The sequence below is a fragment of the Anabrus simplex genome, chromosome 3 (assembly GCF_040414725.1).
Source record: "Anabrus simplex isolate iqAnaSimp1 chromosome 3, ASM4041472v1, whole genome shotgun sequence".
Classification (NCBI taxonomy): domain Eukaryota; kingdom Metazoa; phylum Arthropoda; class Insecta; order Orthoptera; family Tettigoniidae; genus Anabrus; species Anabrus simplex.
This window is the reverse complement of record NC_090267.1, coordinates 413,198,909-413,218,025: the sequence shown is the minus strand read 5'-3', so window position 1 is coordinate 413,218,025 and position 19,117 is coordinate 413,198,909. Positions and strand designations below refer to the sequence as shown.

General features: G+C 37.3%; 1 protein-coding gene across 1 annotated transcript in view; it reads right to left on the bottom strand.

The window, feature by feature from the left end:
* The window catches only part of LOC136866831 (ATP-binding cassette sub-family C member 4), a 288,334-nt gene that overhangs the window by 168,846 nt on the left and 100,371 nt on the right, over positions 1–19,117 (bottom strand). Inside the window, exon 10 of the mRNA XM_068226858.1 lies at positions 6,468–6,651. Within this exon, the coding sequence (XP_068082959.1) occupies positions 6,468–6,651 (184 nt within the window). The remainder of the gene's footprint in view (positions 1–6,467; positions 6,652–19,117) is intronic.

Genomic DNA, 19,117 nt, shown 5'->3' with positions numbered 1-19,117 from the left:
AGTAACAGTTGCCTTAAAATATATGAAAAATCTAAGTGCATATTTACCTATGTTTGATTTTGTGTTTTGCATCACGAAACCAAAAGCGATAAGCCAATGTTTAGTTATGCAACAGTAGACCAAGCGCCTTTTACCGGTCTGTGGTCTAGTGATGCTAAACGAAACAGGTGGCTGCACTGGTTCACAACAGACCAGACAACATCAGCTGTGTAGTGTTTACTAACCTAGTATGTTGTTACTGTGCATGTTTACATGGTAAACGATTGTGCTGTTGTATTTCCTACATTATGGTACCAGTAATGGAGGCTATCAGAGCAAGAACCGAACGCATTGTTACAAATGCAATAAGGATTTCTAATAACTATGAGGTTTTACAGGTAAGAAAACGAACGATTTTGGAAACTCACCCCACGCTAGAAAAGATTACTTTGCGCTATGTTCTCCCAGGATTTTTGCCCAACGACAGCAATTTTGGAGACATAGAGTGCGCGTTGAAGCTACAACAACAGTTGTACATTGTGAATGACTATATGAATGTGATGAAAGTACGTCGTAGAAAGAATGCTTTGGCTGTTCACAGAATGGAACAGAAAGAATTCTTTGGAACACAAATGCTGGAAAAACAGATAACAAACCGTAAAGTTCACATGGAAAATCCCAAAATAAACTGGCTGAAATCGAGAGAACTTGAAATCAGAAAAGACAAACCTCTAAGCATTTTCATGAAGAGTGACTTTAATCAGGACACTGGAGTTGAATTAATTATTCAAAGAAAAGAAAGGAAAGAGGAACTTCTGCGCAACCAGTTCATTTGAGTGAACGCTTAATTCAACTGTGGCCAGGAGGGAAACCAATTTCAAGACCCAAACTTGAAGACTTGAAGTCTCTTCTGCCGCTGATTCCAGAAGATGCCAGACCAGTGTATCGGTCTTTTTTCACCGGTAATAGTGTGGGAGACGATATTGATGGGTTCACTGGACAACTTGACTTTGAAATAGAAAGTGAATAATGACAGATTTTGATTTCATTTATGTTTCTTTCTTAAATTTTGTTTAGTTACTGAGCAGTATTGTGTTTCATGCTAATTAGTGAAAAAGACTTCCAATGGCACCTTTTAATTTTAGGGGTTTTGTTTATGTTTATAAGATTAATCAAGTATCTTTTGCTATAATTCATTTTTTACAGTATTGTGATTCAAGCCAGGTAATAAAAAGCTTTAAAGTGTAAAATACATAATGTCCGGGTTCATTTTGGATTTGTTGTTGTCTTGAAAGCTTTATTATTTCCATTTTTATTCAGTTGTTTTACATTACATTACTATGTTTTGTGCCAATTAGTAAAGAATAAAGTACTTTTTATTGCAAAACTGTGCGTGTTATTGCTATTCCCTCACACTACCGGTAAGAAAAGGAATTTTACAAAAGTCTTGAGAGCAAAAATAACCGACTTATTTCATAATTCCATAACGTTAAATTGTAGATTTCGCAAATGATTTGTATCTTAGGTAATGTAATTTACAACTTCATTTACGATTATGTGTCCAATATAGTGAAATGATTATTTATTTATTGAACTGTAAATTTCAGAAATGTCGTGTAGTTTACTTATGCTTTATCACAGACTAGTCTAAATGCACTGTTTAGTTACGCATAACGCAACCAAAGGACTTAAAAGTCACTTAGTCTGTTGATGCAAAACAAAAATGCACAATCAAACAACAAACGTAAATAGACTAACCACCATTTTATTTATTTTTAGCGTTGTTTGATAAGTAATTAGGTTGAAGTTTTACAAAAAAGTTCAAAAATTATAATTCTTACTTATTGCAAAAAATTGGGAAAATTTAACAATAAATGGATTTTTAATCGACTGGAAACTTTGAGCTCAATTATCTCAGAATGGTGTTTTGGCGCTTAGTCTAGTGATGCATAACATGGTCCAATTATCACGTTATTTCACGAAATAGACATTGCCGTATCGCTTTAATTTCGCTTGAATGAAATTCTAAAATTAATTATTTTTTCCTTAGTTGGTTGGCTGTGGGAAGGTCTCCAAATCTTAACCAATAGAAAAAAGAAAAATCTTTATCAGAAAGAGGTCTTTAGAAAACCTAGTCATACTATCACTGATCGTTGATTGTGGAGGTTTAATCGATTGACTGATTGATTGAAGCCATTTCCGGACTGCAGGGTCGTCTACCTTCTCCAGCGGGATGTTGGCTTTGAGTAGCATCGCTGTTGTTTCGTGAATAAATTCTATTTTTTCACTCTTAGCTTTCTTTTGCATATCTAATGGGAGTTCTATTGTTGCCTGCCGTTTCACTGTTGGAGTGCTAAATTCACGTTCTGACTGTTCCTTATTTTTAAAACAATGTTTTGAGACAGTATATCTTTTCTCCCACTGGATACGAACATTACAAAATCTACACGTTAAAATATTGCTTTACCGGGCGAGTTGGCCGTGCGCATAGAGGCGCGCGGCTGCGAGCTTGCATCCGGGAGATAGTAGGTTCGAATCCCACTATCGGCAGCCCTGAAGATGGTTTTCCGTGGTTTCCCATTTTCACACCAGGCAAATGCTGGGGCTGTACCTTAATTAAGGCCACGGCCGCTTCCTTCCAACTCCTAGGCCTTTCCTATCCCATCGTCGCCATAAGACCTATCTGTGTCGGTGCGACGTAAAGCCCCTAGCAAAAAAAAAAAAAAAATAAAAAAAAATAAAAAAAAATATTGCTTTCTGAAACGTATAAACCTTCAGTCGCAAACTGTTTAGCTCTGCTGTGCACCGTAACATTTCTCGAGCCACCCATCCTTCACTACTGTCTGTGATCACTTTCTTAATTTTGCCTGACCACGAAGCCGATTTACACCGGTCTATTGTGCTAATTGTAGACGTCATTAGGGATTACAGGATTGCACAATGCCATGAGGAGTCAGGCTGGGGTGGGATTACCAGCCACCACAACAACAACATTTCGTTTGGCAAGATGCCTGGAGCTAACCCCTTTTCTTTGATCCCATGTCTTAGAGATTTTCCAGAACATTAATGATAACATATTTCTTTCCTGTTGATGAATCTTTGTTTGCTCTTCCTTTTCTTTTCCTACATAATCTTGGAACAAAATGTCAAGTTCGTTATTCACTACAGATTTCGCTGTAATATCGCGTTTATCACGAAATAATTGAATTTCGCTTTAAAATGGCCTTATCGCTTTAATTCGCAAACATAATATCCATATTTTCTTAACCAGAAATATATGATTCATAAATATATCGCAAAATCGCTTCAAAATATTTTTTGTCGCGTTTATCGTTAATGCGAAAAAATCATGCCTCTACGTATGTGCCTTAGGCTGTTTCAACATAATATGTAACATTTGTAGCTGGATGGGAGTGACATCATATCTACTCTGAGTTCTGACATGGGTGTTATACCATGTGTCAACTACCGAGCTCGATAGCTGCAGTCTGTTAAGTGCGGCCAGTATCCAGTATTCGGGAGATAGTAGGTTCGAACCCCACTGTCGGCAACCCTGAAAATGGTTTTCCGTGGTTTCCCATTTTCACACCAGGCAAATGCTGGGGCTATACCTTAATTAAAGCCACGGCCGCTTCCTTCCCACTCCTAGCCCTTTCCTGTCCCATCGTCGTCGTAAGACCTATCTGTGTCGGTGCGACGTAAAACAACTAGCAAAAAAAAAGACAAAACCATGTGTCAACTAATGGCTATATATATGGGCTGTATATTGTAGCGGCAGTCATTTGGATGGAGAGCTTTACCATAGAGTGTTGTAGTGAGATAGTAGTGAGGAGTCATTTGGATGGTGAGGACACAGATGGTCAGTGAGTTCAGTTGGAGAAGTCTGTTGGATAGTTCAGTTGGTTGGAAGGAGATGAAAGGGGAGACTTGCCATGAAGTCAGTTGGAAGGAGACGATTGGGGAACAGTGATATGGATACAAAATCGTCAGTGACCAAATGGATTATATGTTCGGAGTGTGTTTCATACATCTGTTTAATCAATTTCTTGTGCCAGTTAGGTGACAGCCGAATATTGAGTCGTAATAATGCTGACTAACAGTTATCAATGAATTACTTGTAAAGTTCAATCAATCAATCAATGAATACTGATCTGCATTTAGGGCAGTTGCCCAGGTGGCACCCTATCTGTTGCTTTCCTAGCCTTTTCCTAAATGATTTCAAAGAAATTGGAAATTTATTGAACGTCTCCCTTGGTAAGTTATTCCAATCCCTAACTCCCCTTCCTATAAATGAATATTTGCCCCAGTTGGTCCTCTTGAATTCCAACTTTATCTTCATTCCTACTTTTATAAATGCCACTCAAACTTATTCGTCTACTAATGTCATTCCACGTCATCTCTCCGCTGACAGCTCGGAACATACCACATAGTCGAGCAGCTCTTCTTCTTTCTCTCAATTCTTCCCAACCCAAACTTTGCAACATTTTTGTAACGCTACTCTTTTGTCGGAAATCACCCAGAATCAATTATATATTCTTTAAGAATTGACTTTAACGAGTGAGATTTACTGTGATAATCAAAAGATAATATAAAACTCTGACATTATAACTAAAGGAAACTGTAGGCATAAAATTTGAAATCATCTTAACCAGACATTCAAAAGTTATACAAGAAATTTATCCTTCACTGTACATTTTACTGTACCGTACCTCGAACACTTTGAGCGTTATTACGATGTATTCCTTTGAGTTGGTATCTGCTGAAGTGTGAAAATAATTTCAAGCCATGCTCGTTTGTGAAACTAAAAAGATACATCACTAAATTAGGTTTGAGGTACCTACAGCAGATACCAACTCAAAGGAATACATCGTAATAACGCTCAAAGTGTTTGAGGTACGGTACAGTAAAATGTACAGTGAAGGATAAATTCCTTGTATAACTTTTGAATAACTTATCTGGTTAAGATGATTTTAAATTTTATGCCTACAGTTTCCTTGAATTATAATGTCAAAGTTTTATATTATCTTTTGATTATCACAGTAAATCTCAATCGTTAAAGTCAATTCTTAAAGAATATATAATTGATTGTTTCATTTCTATAGTAGGTCAGATAACCTCAAATTTTAATAGGGAAACTGAACGACAATCTCCTTTTCCCAGAACCTATATGTTATGCTGTCAAAGTAAGCTTATTACCCAACACCCTAGAGATATTCAAGACTCTCATTCTATTATTGTTACATCTATGTGTAGGTGGCACCCATCAACAATTGTATGTGTAAGTAATCAGGTAAGTACTAAGTGTAAGTACATATCCAATGATTGAGCATTTCAGGCCTATTTCATGAATATTTCAATATCGTTTTATTTTAATTCAGTTTCATATTTTAAATAAGTGAGTAATAGTCACGCATTGGTTAAAAAGACAAGAAGAGATAGAATTCAAAATATTAAAATCAGAGAAGAGCTAAATACAGAAACATTAGTACAGAAGATACAGAAAGCAAGACTGAGATTGTTTGGACATGTAAGAAGTATGGGAAAGGAATAGGTAGCAAAAAGGGAATTGGAAGGAATTTAAGGGAAAGAGACCAGTTGGAAGACCAAGAAGAAGGTGGATGGATCAGATTTGGGACATTAGAAAAGTTGGATTGCATGTGGCAGAAGTAATGGAGCAGGAAAAGTGGAAGGACAGAAAGGAGTGGATGAGGCTTGTTAACCACACCTGGGTGACTGGAGTGGGACATTGATAATGATGATGAGTATATCATGATATGGAGATTGTCCTTGTCCTTTTGTGTTTTCATGTTTGTCTTTGTCTCCTATTTCTGTTGCTTTGTACACCCACACTGACTGCCTTTATGTTTGTCCTATTTTGTGTTCATTCTCTTGCTCCTCCTATCTATCTATATGTGTATACATATATTATTTGATACCTCTAAGTACAATGCACATTTGTGATTATAACAAAGTATTAAATCTAAACAGGGTGAAAATGGACTTACTTCAGACATGCAGTATTACAGTAGAACATAAACTGAAGGTTTGTAATTATTATAACTGTTAAGTTTTCCAGTCAGTCAAACACAAGATACAGAATAATGGAACACTAATACATGGCTAAAAGAAATGCACTGTATCTTTATCAGATATGCACTAGTGTTTCATAATTTGTATCTTGAGTTCAATAGACTGAAAAACATAAAGATTACACAAAGTTAGCCACTTTAAGAGTGAGGAAAGGCATGACTTCCACTTAAATTTGGAATTTCTGGCAGATAAATAATTTGTACTAAAGAACAATGCTAAATCTTAACCATGTAATTGGGCCTAATGATGATGATGATTATGACAATCAGCTTATTATAGTCCAACTGTTTTCTTTGTATAAAATATAACACAAGAAATATCAAAATATTGAATGATGCATGGATGCAATTTTACAGTTGGTGCAGAAGCAAAATATTGATTCTATTCTTTGCACTTACATCATCCATAACAATCACATAATCAGCTTCATGAAGATATTGTAACTGATGAGTAACCAGTATCCGTGTTTTATTTTTGAGAAAATCTTTGATGCAGCTGCTAAATATTTGCTTGCCAACCTGGCTATCCACGGCAGAAAGAGGATCATCCAGAACATAAATATCAGCATCCCTGTAGACAGCCCTAGAATAATATTTAAATTATTTTTTCATGTGTAAGGCAATCATTTGTATGTAGGGTAACTAAAAATACATTGATGAAGGAAATGTTAATATTTAGAACTGTCTTTGGAATTAATCATATTCTCATTACAATAGGTGTGATACGTATCACTCCCTTTCTGGCAAAATAGTGAAAGTGACAAGCTAACAAATCTGTACTAAAGGTCTAGATTTCACTATTTGTATAAGATCTAGTTCTGGCAAAGTCTCGCATGTGCAGCTCCTTCTGTATGGCTAGCACATAAAACCAATTATAAAAATGGATTTTACATAAGCAGTCACAACTTGTTTTAGTTCTTCTGATAACTAAAAATCTGCACTTGCATTAGTTCACCAGAGGGGGAACAATATCAAATAAGCTTGGATAGAACATTCATAGTTACATACACATTTTTTCTTAAATTCCCATTTACCTGGATGTGTTGAGAGTTAATGATGTCTGGACAGTGGCATACACAAAAGAGGAGGTTTACTGGGTTTAACTCCCCCCTTCCCCATTGAACATACAAAACAATATCAAATAGGCTAAATATTATTAATTGAATTTCTTCATTAGTTTCTCACATTCAAATTAACACCAGTGACCAGGACTAATAATAGTCTAATACCAATAGTGATAGTACCGTATTTGCATGTGTACAGGCTGCACTTTTATTACTATAGGTAGATAAAAATGGGGTACAGCTTGTGCTGGGAATTTTTAAATAAAATACAAGTTGCCTCTGTGGTTCATTAATAGAGTGTCAGCCTCCAGATCCCAAGAGATCCCGGCAGAGGTAGTTGGATTTTTGAAGGGCGGATAAAAGTCCATTTGACACTCCACGTCATGCAATGTCAGCATGTAAAAGATCTCTGGTGACACATTTGGTGTTCACCCTACAAAATTAATTAAATCTCAGCCATAGATTCCCAAGAAAGCTTCGGTTTACTCGGTCTGCCATCTAGTGGGCCTAGAGTAAAATGGAACGTAGAAATTGATGATCAGACAGCTAGATGGGGTCAAATTGAAATGTCTGCACATGGTAGCTGAGGCCATATGATTATTATTGTTATTAATTAGATGCAGTAAAGAACCTTTAGTTTAGAACACTTTACTAGTATAAAACACTAGTATCTACATACCTTACAACTTATTGGATCCAAATGTGGTTAAAAATAGTTTAAGGTACCTATTCATCAGCACTTGACGCTTTATCCACTGTCACTGCAGCTGTCAGATGATGCTCCCCACACTTTCTTGTCTTCATTCCCGTCCATTGCATTGGAGATTGACGTGATTTTAAAGCTCTTTGCTACAATCTCTGCTGGAATTAATTACTACGCATCCAGGATCCATCACATATTTGAGAAACTGAAGGCTTCTTGAGTTGTCCCCACGGTGTCAATCCCTTAGAATTGCACCTCCATTCACCGTAGAAGTGTTGCAAATGTACCATAAAAGGCCATTTGATGGAGACACCTAGGGGTTGTACCATTCCCATCATTCCACCAGAAATCACAACCATAACAGATCGCTGTTCTCCCATCATATTTTTCACTTTCTCTGTCAAGTGACCACGGAAGCTGTCAATAATCAACATGGATGGCTGATGTAACAGAGCACCAGATTGGCGAAGCCACACCATGTACAAATCTTCATTCATCCACCCCTTTTCCTGCACTCTTACTTGCATCCCTGGGGACAGCTTTTCCTTAGGTATTGTTTTTCGCTTAAAAATTGCAAAAGGTGGTAGTTTGTCCCCATCAGCAGTGATGAACAAAATTACAGTACAAGGCTGATTTCCGGCCTTGAGGTTCAAACTTGAACTTGAACGGTTCTTTCACTTGCTTTGTTGACTTTAATTTTCTCAGGAATTAAAAAAAAAAAAACAGGAATTTTGTTGCCATTTCCTATTGCTCCCATGCTGTAATCGTGCATCTTTCTTAAATTCATGACATGTCGCTGAAATGTGAGCAGTTTCTTCTGGTATGTTTTGGATAGCCGCTGAGCTATTGATGTTCTTCTGCGGATCACTAACTCTTGTCATGCCTTAAAATGCCTTGCCCAACTTTCATTGGCTTTCAGGAATTTCCATTCTTTCAGCAAATTTTTGTTCTTCAAACTGTAGCATATCAACTGAAATAGAAAATATGTCTGCTCACATTTTATATATGTACTCCATAAGACACTTTTCCATTTCTGGATATTGTGCATTTTTACTTCATGAAATGCCTGCCAATTCTATGACTTTTTTTAAAGTGCATCTTTAATTAAAATCCAATGCCACACATTCCTTTCATCAACATAAAACTTCATCCCACTTCTTAATTACAATTTTTTCGGCATAACACACCACTTGTAATTTAAATTTCTAAGTATAACTTGCTCTGACACGACCCGTGTTCCTCAATTTATAGTGGTCAATTGGCGTGCAAACAATGAATGCTACCAGGTACCATACTTTCATCACCCTCAGCCCCTCAGCTAAGGCTGCATCTGATACCATTAGGCCAGCATCAAGGGCGCCCATACCCGGGGGGAAGGTGGGGCCGCGGCCCCCCTCTAGCTCTCAGGGAAAGGCAAAAATCTAGTGTAGACACGTGTTTTCCTTTTAAGAAAATGATTTAAAAGTCAGTATTACGTAAAAGCGGTAGTACCGTCCCCCACCAACAGGCAGGGGATACCGTGGGTTATTCTACCGCAGAATACAAATCGCCATTTATCTTCCAATATATTAAAATTAATATGTACCCCCAGGTCTGGGCCCCTCTCTAGAAACTGTCATATGGACGCCCATGTTCAACATTGAACTCTAAGGAACTTACAACGCTGCCACATTTCGCAGAATGAAGCTACGTACTTCGAGTCTGCAATGGAATTCAGTAAAGAAAGAAATCCCCCACAAATGCTGTCTCGAAAGTCAGGTGTGGCTTATACACGAAGGGCCTACACGTGCATAAATATGGTAATAATAAAAATAATGATGAATGATCTTTAGCATTCCAAACATATACATATATGAACGCTGAGAATATAACCATGAATTAAGCTCCATGGCTCAGGTGGCAGTGTGCCAGCCTCTCACCGCTGGGTTCTATGGTTCACATCCCGGTCACTCCATGTGATATTTGTGCTGGTCAAAGCAGAGGTGCAACAGGTTTTTCTCCGGGTACTCCAGTTTTTGCTGTCATCTTTCATTCCAGCAACATTCCAATATCATTTCATTTCATCTGTCAGTCATTAATCATTACCCCAGAGGAGTGCGACAGGCTTCGGCAGCTGACACAATTCCAATCCTCACTGCTAGATGAGGTCTTCATTCAGTCCTTTCTTGACCTGGTCGAATGACTGGAAACAGGCTGTGGCTTTTCATTTTCATAAACATGAATTCTTTTAAATGTTCACTCTAGGTTACAGATATTAAACAATGAATATGTAATGCTTGCTGAGACTAGCTGTGTAATTGCAATCAAAGGATTCACTCAACCTTGGTACTGACCACCAAGAATACAATACAGATACAGACCATGGGTTTAGTCTGCTCTACCTTCAAAATAATTCCTGGGTCACATTTGAGTTTAGAAAATATTAAAGATTATTGTATAATGGACCTACCTTGAAATAAAATAAGACACTTGTTGGCCCGATACAACTGATTGTTTTTCGCTTTACAAATAAAAGTATTTATAAAATCCTCCTTACCAATACAAATCAACTCATCTGTTAGATGGAACAAAGTCTATACATGTTTCAGCCTATTCTCAAGGCCATCTTCAGTAGCAGAACAATTATTACATGACACAAATACAGATTAAAAATCTTGATGAAGTGAAAAGACAGTGATCATGATTAATGAATTAAAAAAACATGTTGAGGTACATGGTCCTGTCGTCTAATAGGCCGTTCTTGATTGACAAAATAAAACTTGCTGACTGTTAAAATGAAAACACTGGGCTGGGCAGTGTAGTGAGACCGTCAATACCATGGATTAAAAAGTGTGTAACATCTGTAATGAGAAAAAGAATTATGAGTGGATGAAAAATGAGTCAAAGATATTGTGTGAAAAGAAAACTCAATCGACGTACTTGTAATAAAAGTTGTCGTCTCGAGTGGAAATGACCTTGTCAGTCTCAAGTCACATTGACAACTAAGCTTGTGTGTGGCTTACCGTATATCTGTGTTGATACGGTTGGGTGGGGAAAGGGAGAGGGAGGGGCGGAGGGGGGGGGGGGGTGAGGTAAGTCACGGGAGAGGGGTGTTGAGGGAAGGGCGGGTCTTGTTCTAGAATGTCGGTTGTGAAACTCGTTTTTATTAATAAATTATTCACAGATGAGCAGCACAAAGGTTTCCAATTTTTCTTTTCGTTATTATCATTTAGGTTGTGCACAGGATTATTATATTGGTCAATGTCTGTATAAATATTCTCTAGTATTGAGCAAGGGACCTTTCTGTTCATAGTGAAAGATCTTTAAATCTTCTCAATTGTTGTGCATTTGTGATTTTTCTCCCTACAGTGTTCGCTCATGGCTGAGTAGCGGTTGTATTTCAGGGCATTGAGGTGTTCGGAGTATCTTATATTGAAGCTGCGGCCTGCTTGTCCAATGTACGTTGAAGAACGCAATTGGTATTTTAATTTGTATATCCCAGAGTTTGTGAACTTTTGTTGCCATTAATGGTATGAGAAGTAAAAAATGTTTTTGCATTGGTGTGGATGTCTTGAACGCTATTTTTAACTTGTGTTTTTTAAAGATGTTTGAAATAGGATATATGTTATTATTATTAAAGGTATATATGTGGTGAACTTCTCTTTAGGGGAAGATTTTTTTCTAAGGTGGTTTTGGGTTTACTTTTAAATTTATTAAGAATTTTGTTCACGAAAGCTTTACTAAAACCATTACCTTCGGCTATTGTATAAATGGTGTTAATTTCCTTTTTAAAATTCTTATGGGATAAAGGAACATTAAGAGCTCTGTAAATCATACTATTAAAAGCTGTCTGTGTACCCAGAGCCCTGCAAGAGGTCATGATTTAGTATTATCGTATTGTGCCATATCATATATGCCCCAAATTGTAATTATATAATATGGTGCAATATTGTGCATTTAATACAAGAAGGAGTTATGGCGTAATATAGAAGTTACGTAATGCAGTATTCCGGCAGCGCGTGGCTTCAGTAATAACTTCTTATCTTTCATAGCAACAGCGAATATCTCGGGTATTCCGTATGATTCAATCAGGGATTTACAAGAGTGTTTGAGAGCGGCCGATTATAAAAAGGACCAATCACGGCCCGGGTAGCGATATTGCGGAATGAAAGGATCTACAAAAAAAAAAAAAATGAAGTCAGTCTTACCAACTTTGAAATGTACAGTGCTGCACTACTCTTGATTTTATTAGGTAATCTGTTATAAAGCCATACTCCACATTTTTGATATGAAATAGAAGCAAGTTAAACATTAAAAACTACCTGTAGACAGTTGTAATATTTAATTTGAATTAATAAAGTAATTAACATATTTCTTTTGAATCAGCGCTTTTACAAAGTAAGTGGGCGAGCAATAGCGTCATCGCATCAGTGGAATCCCCGATGATATGACTAATACTGGAAGTTTGGTGTATGTAGCAGCTTCTGGAGATGGAAAGCTCACTCTATCTTGAAGCTGATAACTGTGCGGGTCGGTGTTCCTTATATTCAGCCAGCGTTGTAAGAAAGTAACTTTTACAGTGATGATTTTTAATCGAACAAGTATATATAGTTTGTGAAAGCTGAAATATTATTGTTTTGAGAATATAATACCTATATGCAAGTGAATATAACTAAGACGATAGTTACTGTCGATATTTCCAAACCCGTATATGTAATTTGCATTTGGACTGTGCAAATAGCGTGATCGGTACGCATCCGGTAATCATGAAAAATGTGTCAGAATCATCGTTATCGTTCCGCTACAATCTAATGGTGTGTGCGGAGCACCACATTTCAAGGATGATGGAAGAAGAAAGGACCTGCAGTGTATTTGATAACGCCATGCAGTTTGTTGCAAATATGGTGTAATTTTCCAGACACGGCGGCCTGGGACCATGAAGAAGCTGAGACAAACAGGTAAGTTCATCTTAAAAACCTTCTAGGCATGTTTAGATAGAAGAAATTAGGCTAATACGATCCTATTATAGATTAATTGTAAATGCCAGTCCTTTTGTGGCTGAGCTATGTTTTCTTTTTATAGTTTAATGTCATATTTCAGGGAAGATGCATGTTTGAACCCTGATTTTTATATATTATTTCATTTCCTTTTTATTAGATGGGAAAGAGGGAAATGTTAGGTGTAGATGAGGATATGTTTGTCAAGAGGTAACTGTGTATTCCATTTTTTTTATAACAAGATCTAGACTCTTTTATTAAAAAGGCTGCACAGCCTAAAGCATGTTTTGGGATAAATTTCAGTAGGGAACATTTTATTTAAAGGCATGTAGCATGTTTACAGGAGTGGAACCAGTGTGTACGTGCTTCGTTGAACTAGTATCTTTCAGATCGGCAAAGAAGACTAGCTAATTGGTATTGTGTTATAAATTTACGAGAAAAAGGCAAGATTAGCCGGATATTGAGATTACAATGTGTGTTTATACAGGACGTGGGTGCCTGGTATATATAAGAGGGGAAATATAATGGTGTTAGCTGCATGATAAGTGAAAGAGGCTTGATTTGCCTTGAATGTTCAGTGATAATATAAGAGTCGAACCCATGGACTCCGAAGTGTTAGGCCAGATGTGCCGTATGTCGTATCATAGCCGTGCTAAATTGGAATATGTATTTAAGGCCAAATGAATGTGTATTGAAGCCTTAAGTTGAGTTCGAGGCCTTGTGTTAGTTTAATAAACAGAGAAGTGAGTGGCAGCATTAATTTATATTCCCGATATATTAAAATCTCTCAGGCAGGAATTACCAATCCAATTAGTTAGTTTCTTTTTCTTGCGAGGCAGGATGCTTCATTGCTGGCTCATTAGAAGTGTTACTTGAGTTATAATTTGGCGTGTCAAGTGAAGACCAACATATGGACAGCTGAGCCAGGAGTTCCGTGTTCTTTCAATATGAAGGAGTTTAGCATCTTATTGCTTGTATTTCAGATAACGGATACACAGATTTTTTTTGGTTTATTTTATTTGCATGTATTTTACAGGTTTCTTTGAAGTGTTTTGTTTATATTGAATTGTGATATATGTTTATTGCTGATCATGTCATTATCAACGTTGATAGAGACTTGTTCTTAAATACGAGTTTGAAGCTCATTTTACTGGGAAGTAGGCTTTCATGCCATCCAATTTGTAACAGAGCGGTCTGTTAGTAGATTCTGTGTAGCTATAAGTTAGGACCCTGAAACATTGTTTTGTTGATTAGTGTTGTATATATAATTTTTAATTATGGATCGGATTTAGCATAATTTTGTTCTGTCGCGGCATGTCCTAAAACCGTAAATGGAACGATATCCGTCAGGATTCGATAAGATGAACTTAACTGCGTTGAATCGAGGTGAAGTGTGTATTTCTTCCCCAGGTCGTTGTTTTTTATTAGTAAATATTTTTATTTTAAAAAACGGGACATTGCCCGTCTTTTTGTAATAATCTTTGCGTTAATTATGTGCGCGGCACATATTGATTTTCTGGCATTTATTTGAGCCATATTATTTTTGTTTTTATATTAATTTGTTTATTTTCAATTTTTAATAATGTTTTTCTTTGATAATAAACCCATCTTACCCCTTAATTTGATTTTAATTTTGAAATTATGTTACTGTTTCCCGTTCACATACCCATGGTATAATTTTTATCCTGAGACTTTTAATTTATTTTTGCCCTGATCATATTTTTACGAACCGAACACACAGCTCTCCGATTGGCGCCGGTAGACTGTATTTTAGATGGGAACGGTACAGTATAAGGAGCTGGGGCATTTTGGTGCGAATAAGGTCTTATATGCTATTCAGGGTAACTTTGTGTGGAGAAATATGGGAAGGCACGTGAGGAAAATACTCACTATGTGTGATCTATGCCAATGCTCTAAGCACCTGACTAGAATTCTAGAGGGGCCTAGGCAGGCTGTTATTGCTGACAGACCGGGGCAGCTTATTGATGTTGATCTGTTTGGACCTTTAGTTAAATTCCGATATGTTTACCTATTTGTGTTTGTCTTGATTGATCCTTCAGTAAATATGTCAAGATGTACCCACTGAGGAAAGCTACACGAAGGGGCTGTCTCAAACAGGTCATGGACAGATATATTCCTGAGTTCGGATGTCCCCTCAGAATATTTCCTGATCATGGCAGCCAGTTTATTTCGAAGATCTGGATTACCAAGCTAAATGAACTGGGGATCAAAACTCTATTTTCTTTGGCATGTTGCTCTCAAATTAATATAGTTGAAAGGATGATGCATGAAATAGGATGTATATTTAGGGAATATGTGCATGACAAACACAACTCGTGGTTTTCACAGTTGGGTAATGTCGAACGTTGGTGTAACGTCACGTTGCATGAGTCCACTGGATTTACGCCCTATGAAATTCATCACAGCAGGAAACCTACTGATGAAATTACGAGTATGTTAGTCTTGGACTTGGGAGAGGAGAAAACTAAGGATTTTTATATCCAGCTGGCTAGGGAGAATTTAAAGAAAGCAGGAGATGAACAAATTCGCCAGTAGAAAAAGATTAAATTGGATGAATTTGAGCTTGGTGACAAGGTTTAACTCAGGGTACCACTGCCATCATCAACAGAAGTTGGTCAATTTCAGTTTCTAGGTTTTTCTTATTATATCAGGGATATTTCGCCGTTGTGAAATGGATTGGGAAATATGCTTATTCATTAAAAGACAAAAAAGGAAAGATCATAGGCACATACAGTATAAGAATTCTTGAGAAATATATCTGTGAGTTTGTTGATTAGTTCTCATCATTATGTTAATTCACCATGTTTTATGAAGCTGGCATTGTGAACAGGACTTCAGTGCAATTAGTGTGTGTTATGAGATAAAGTGAAGCACTGCAGTGCAATATTTATTTATTTCTTTATTTATTTCTTTATTTCATTATTTATTTGTGACAAAAGGTCCCATGAGCCTCTGCTCTGGCTCATGATAGGGACAGTACAGTACATACTTTTCTTAAGGCGACACAATAATTACATTTCATATACAGTAGATTTTTCAGTAAAGTGACAAGTACATTGTTGGATAACATGTTAGCATCATAGTTTTTCAGAAGTATATTCAGATATTGCATGGCAGTAAGATTTTGGAGAAAGTGTATATAATGTAATGACTATAAAACTTACTATTGGACACTAACGAATGTTTTGGAATGATCAAAGTGGAAAAGGAATATAATCTTGATATGTAAATAATATGGTATAATCAAGGTGAAAATAATATTTGATATATGTTTTTTTATACGTGTAATAATGAACATCCAGATGAATGATACTATGTATCAAATTTGTAAAGGGTGTTTTTATACATGTATCAATAGTGTGTACCCGAATTCAGGTGATAATGTAAATATTTCATGAATCAATCGATTAATTTAATCGATTATTTCACGAGGGAGGTGTTCTGTAACTGTACAACAGAGTTACAGATTTCATTCAGCATTTATTATTATTATTATTATTATTATTATTATTATTATTATTATTATTATTATTATTATTATTATTATTATTATTATTATCATTAATTGACCTGATTCATTAAATTTTATATTAAGATTTTTATAATCAACACTATAATATACGTAGGTATCACACATAATACGTCATTTGATCATTGGATAAGGGAATTTTGTTTGTAATTATTCTGTACATAAATAAGTGAGATTTGTTGATTTGAAATAGTCATACTTTAACTTGTAATTGTTGGCAGCTGAGCTGGCATGATATTTTGCAATCGAGGCTATGTTTAACCAAGGCTGTACTAGGCAAGTAAATTTTCTGCTGTCACATCTAGGTAGTCATCGAAAGCGACTTTCAACTTATTAGGTCGTGTTACGTACATATAGTACGTGATGAAGAGATGTTAAGTACAGAACAAAAATGGCCAACCAGACACCAGTGGGATCCGAACCCACAACCTCCCACTGGTGTCTGGTTGGCCATTTTTGTTCTGTACTTAACATCTCTTCATCACGTACTATATGTACGTAACACGGCCTAATAAGTTGAAAGTCGCTTTCGATTACAATGTGGTCGTGAAAATTCAATATTCATAGGTAGTCATCGTTTGTACATGTGGGGAAGCTATTAAGACTACTTTTGTATAGTGCGTGGCCACGTGGTTTTGATCGAGTGTCTGTATTCGCTAGCTACCATGTGTTGGTGTGGAAGGGATGACGGAGTGGAAGGGATCTGAGTGGTCATCCCGAGTTTATATAAGTTGATGTAAGGATAGTTGTATGGTATAAGAGGTGTTCTAAGAGGTGATCTAAGTATCGTCAAAGAGGTCTAAGTGTGGTGGACTGATCTGAGTACAGACTTGTGCTGGGCTGATAGTGAAGCAATAGCATGTAATTGCAAGGTAGAACTTTGCAATTTAAGTTTATTTCAGTAGATTCACCAGAGATTTAGTGCCGTGATCTGCAGAGGTATAGGAAATATATATACAGTATGTGATCAAAAGTATCCAGACACCCCCAAAAACATACGTTTTTCATCTCAGGTGCATTGTGCTGCCACCTACTGCCAGGTACTCCATATCAGTGACCTCAGTAGGCATTAGACATTTTGAAAGAGCAGAATGGGGCGCTCCGCAGAACTCACGGACTTTGAACATGGTCAGGTGATTGGGTGTTACTTGTGTCAGAAGTATGTACACAAGATTTCCACACTCCTAAACATCCCTAGGTCCATTGTTTCTGATGTGATAGTGAAGTGGAAATATGCAGGGACACGTACAACATGAAAGCGTACAGGCCGACCTCGTCTCTTGACTGACAAAGACCATCGACAGTTGAAGAGGGTCGTCAAGTGCAATAGGCAGGCATCTATCCAGACCATCATACAGGAATTCCAAACTGCATCAGGATCTACTCCAAGTACTATGACAGTTCGGCAGGAAGTGAGAAAACTTGGATTTCACGGTCGAGCGACTGCCCATAAGCCACACATCATGCAGGTCAATGCCAAACGACGCCTCGCTTGGTGTAAGGAGCGTAAACATTGGGCCATTGAACAGTGGAAAAACGTTGTGTGGAGTGACGAATCACAGTACACAATGTGGCAATCCAATGGCAGGGTGTGGGTATGGCGAATACCCGGTGAACGTCATCTGCCAGTGTGTGTAGTGCCAACAGTAAAATTTGGAGACGGTGGTGTTATGGTGTGATTGTGCTTTTCATGGAGGGGGCTTGTACCCCCTTGCTGTTTTGCGTGGCACTATCACAGCACAGGCCTACATTGATGTTTTAAGCACCTTCTTGCTTCTCACTGTTGAAGAGCACTTCGGTTATGGCGATTGCATCTTTCAACACGATTGAGCACCTGTTCATAATGCACGGCCTGTGGCGGAGTGGTTACACGACAATAACATCCCTGTAATGGACTGAGTCCCGACCTGAATCTTACAGAACACCTTTGGGATGTTTTGGAGCACCGACTTTGTGCCAGGGCTCACTGACCGACATCGCTACCTCTCCTCACTGCAGCACTCCATGAAGAATGGGCTGCCATTCCCCAAGCAGCCTTCCAGCACCTGATTGAATGTACACATGCGAGAGTGGAAGCTGTCATCAAGGCTAAGGGTGGGCCAACACCATATTGAATTCCAGCATTACCGATGGAGGGCGCCATGAACTTGTACGCCATGTTCAGCCAGGTGTCCGAATACTTTTGATCACATAGTGAACCAATGTACAGTATGTAGTTAACAGCCGTCATGGTACTTCAAATTCTTTATTGAATTCTACTATGCAATTTGCAAACTTTATTCAAGAATTGAATCTAACTTAGATACATCTAACATCATATAGAGCTGTTGTACTTATTTCAACAATCTCTATATTAGCTATGAGGATGTGTGAAACTAGATAGTATGCCTGAATATTACAGGTTCTTCTGTAGCATTTTCTAATTTCTAACAATAAATATTGAGTGGGCATAACCACATTGGAGGGTACTACACTCGGACAGAGAAAGTAGGTCAACTCTAGGTTACATAAGAAGATGAGATAACAGCAGACTGTTTCCGATTTCTACCCGATGGTTTTTCCAGGAATTTCAAGTTCAACAGTGGTGTGTGCAGACATCAGGTAATTACAGCATCAGATATGTTAGGCATAAATAACATGAAGAATTTAATCAGCGGCGATCTCACAATTAATTCATACTGAATGCCGACAGCTTTTAAAATTTAGATCAATTTTTATGTAACAACAAATCTCTCAGGGTATTTTTAGTGTTAAAT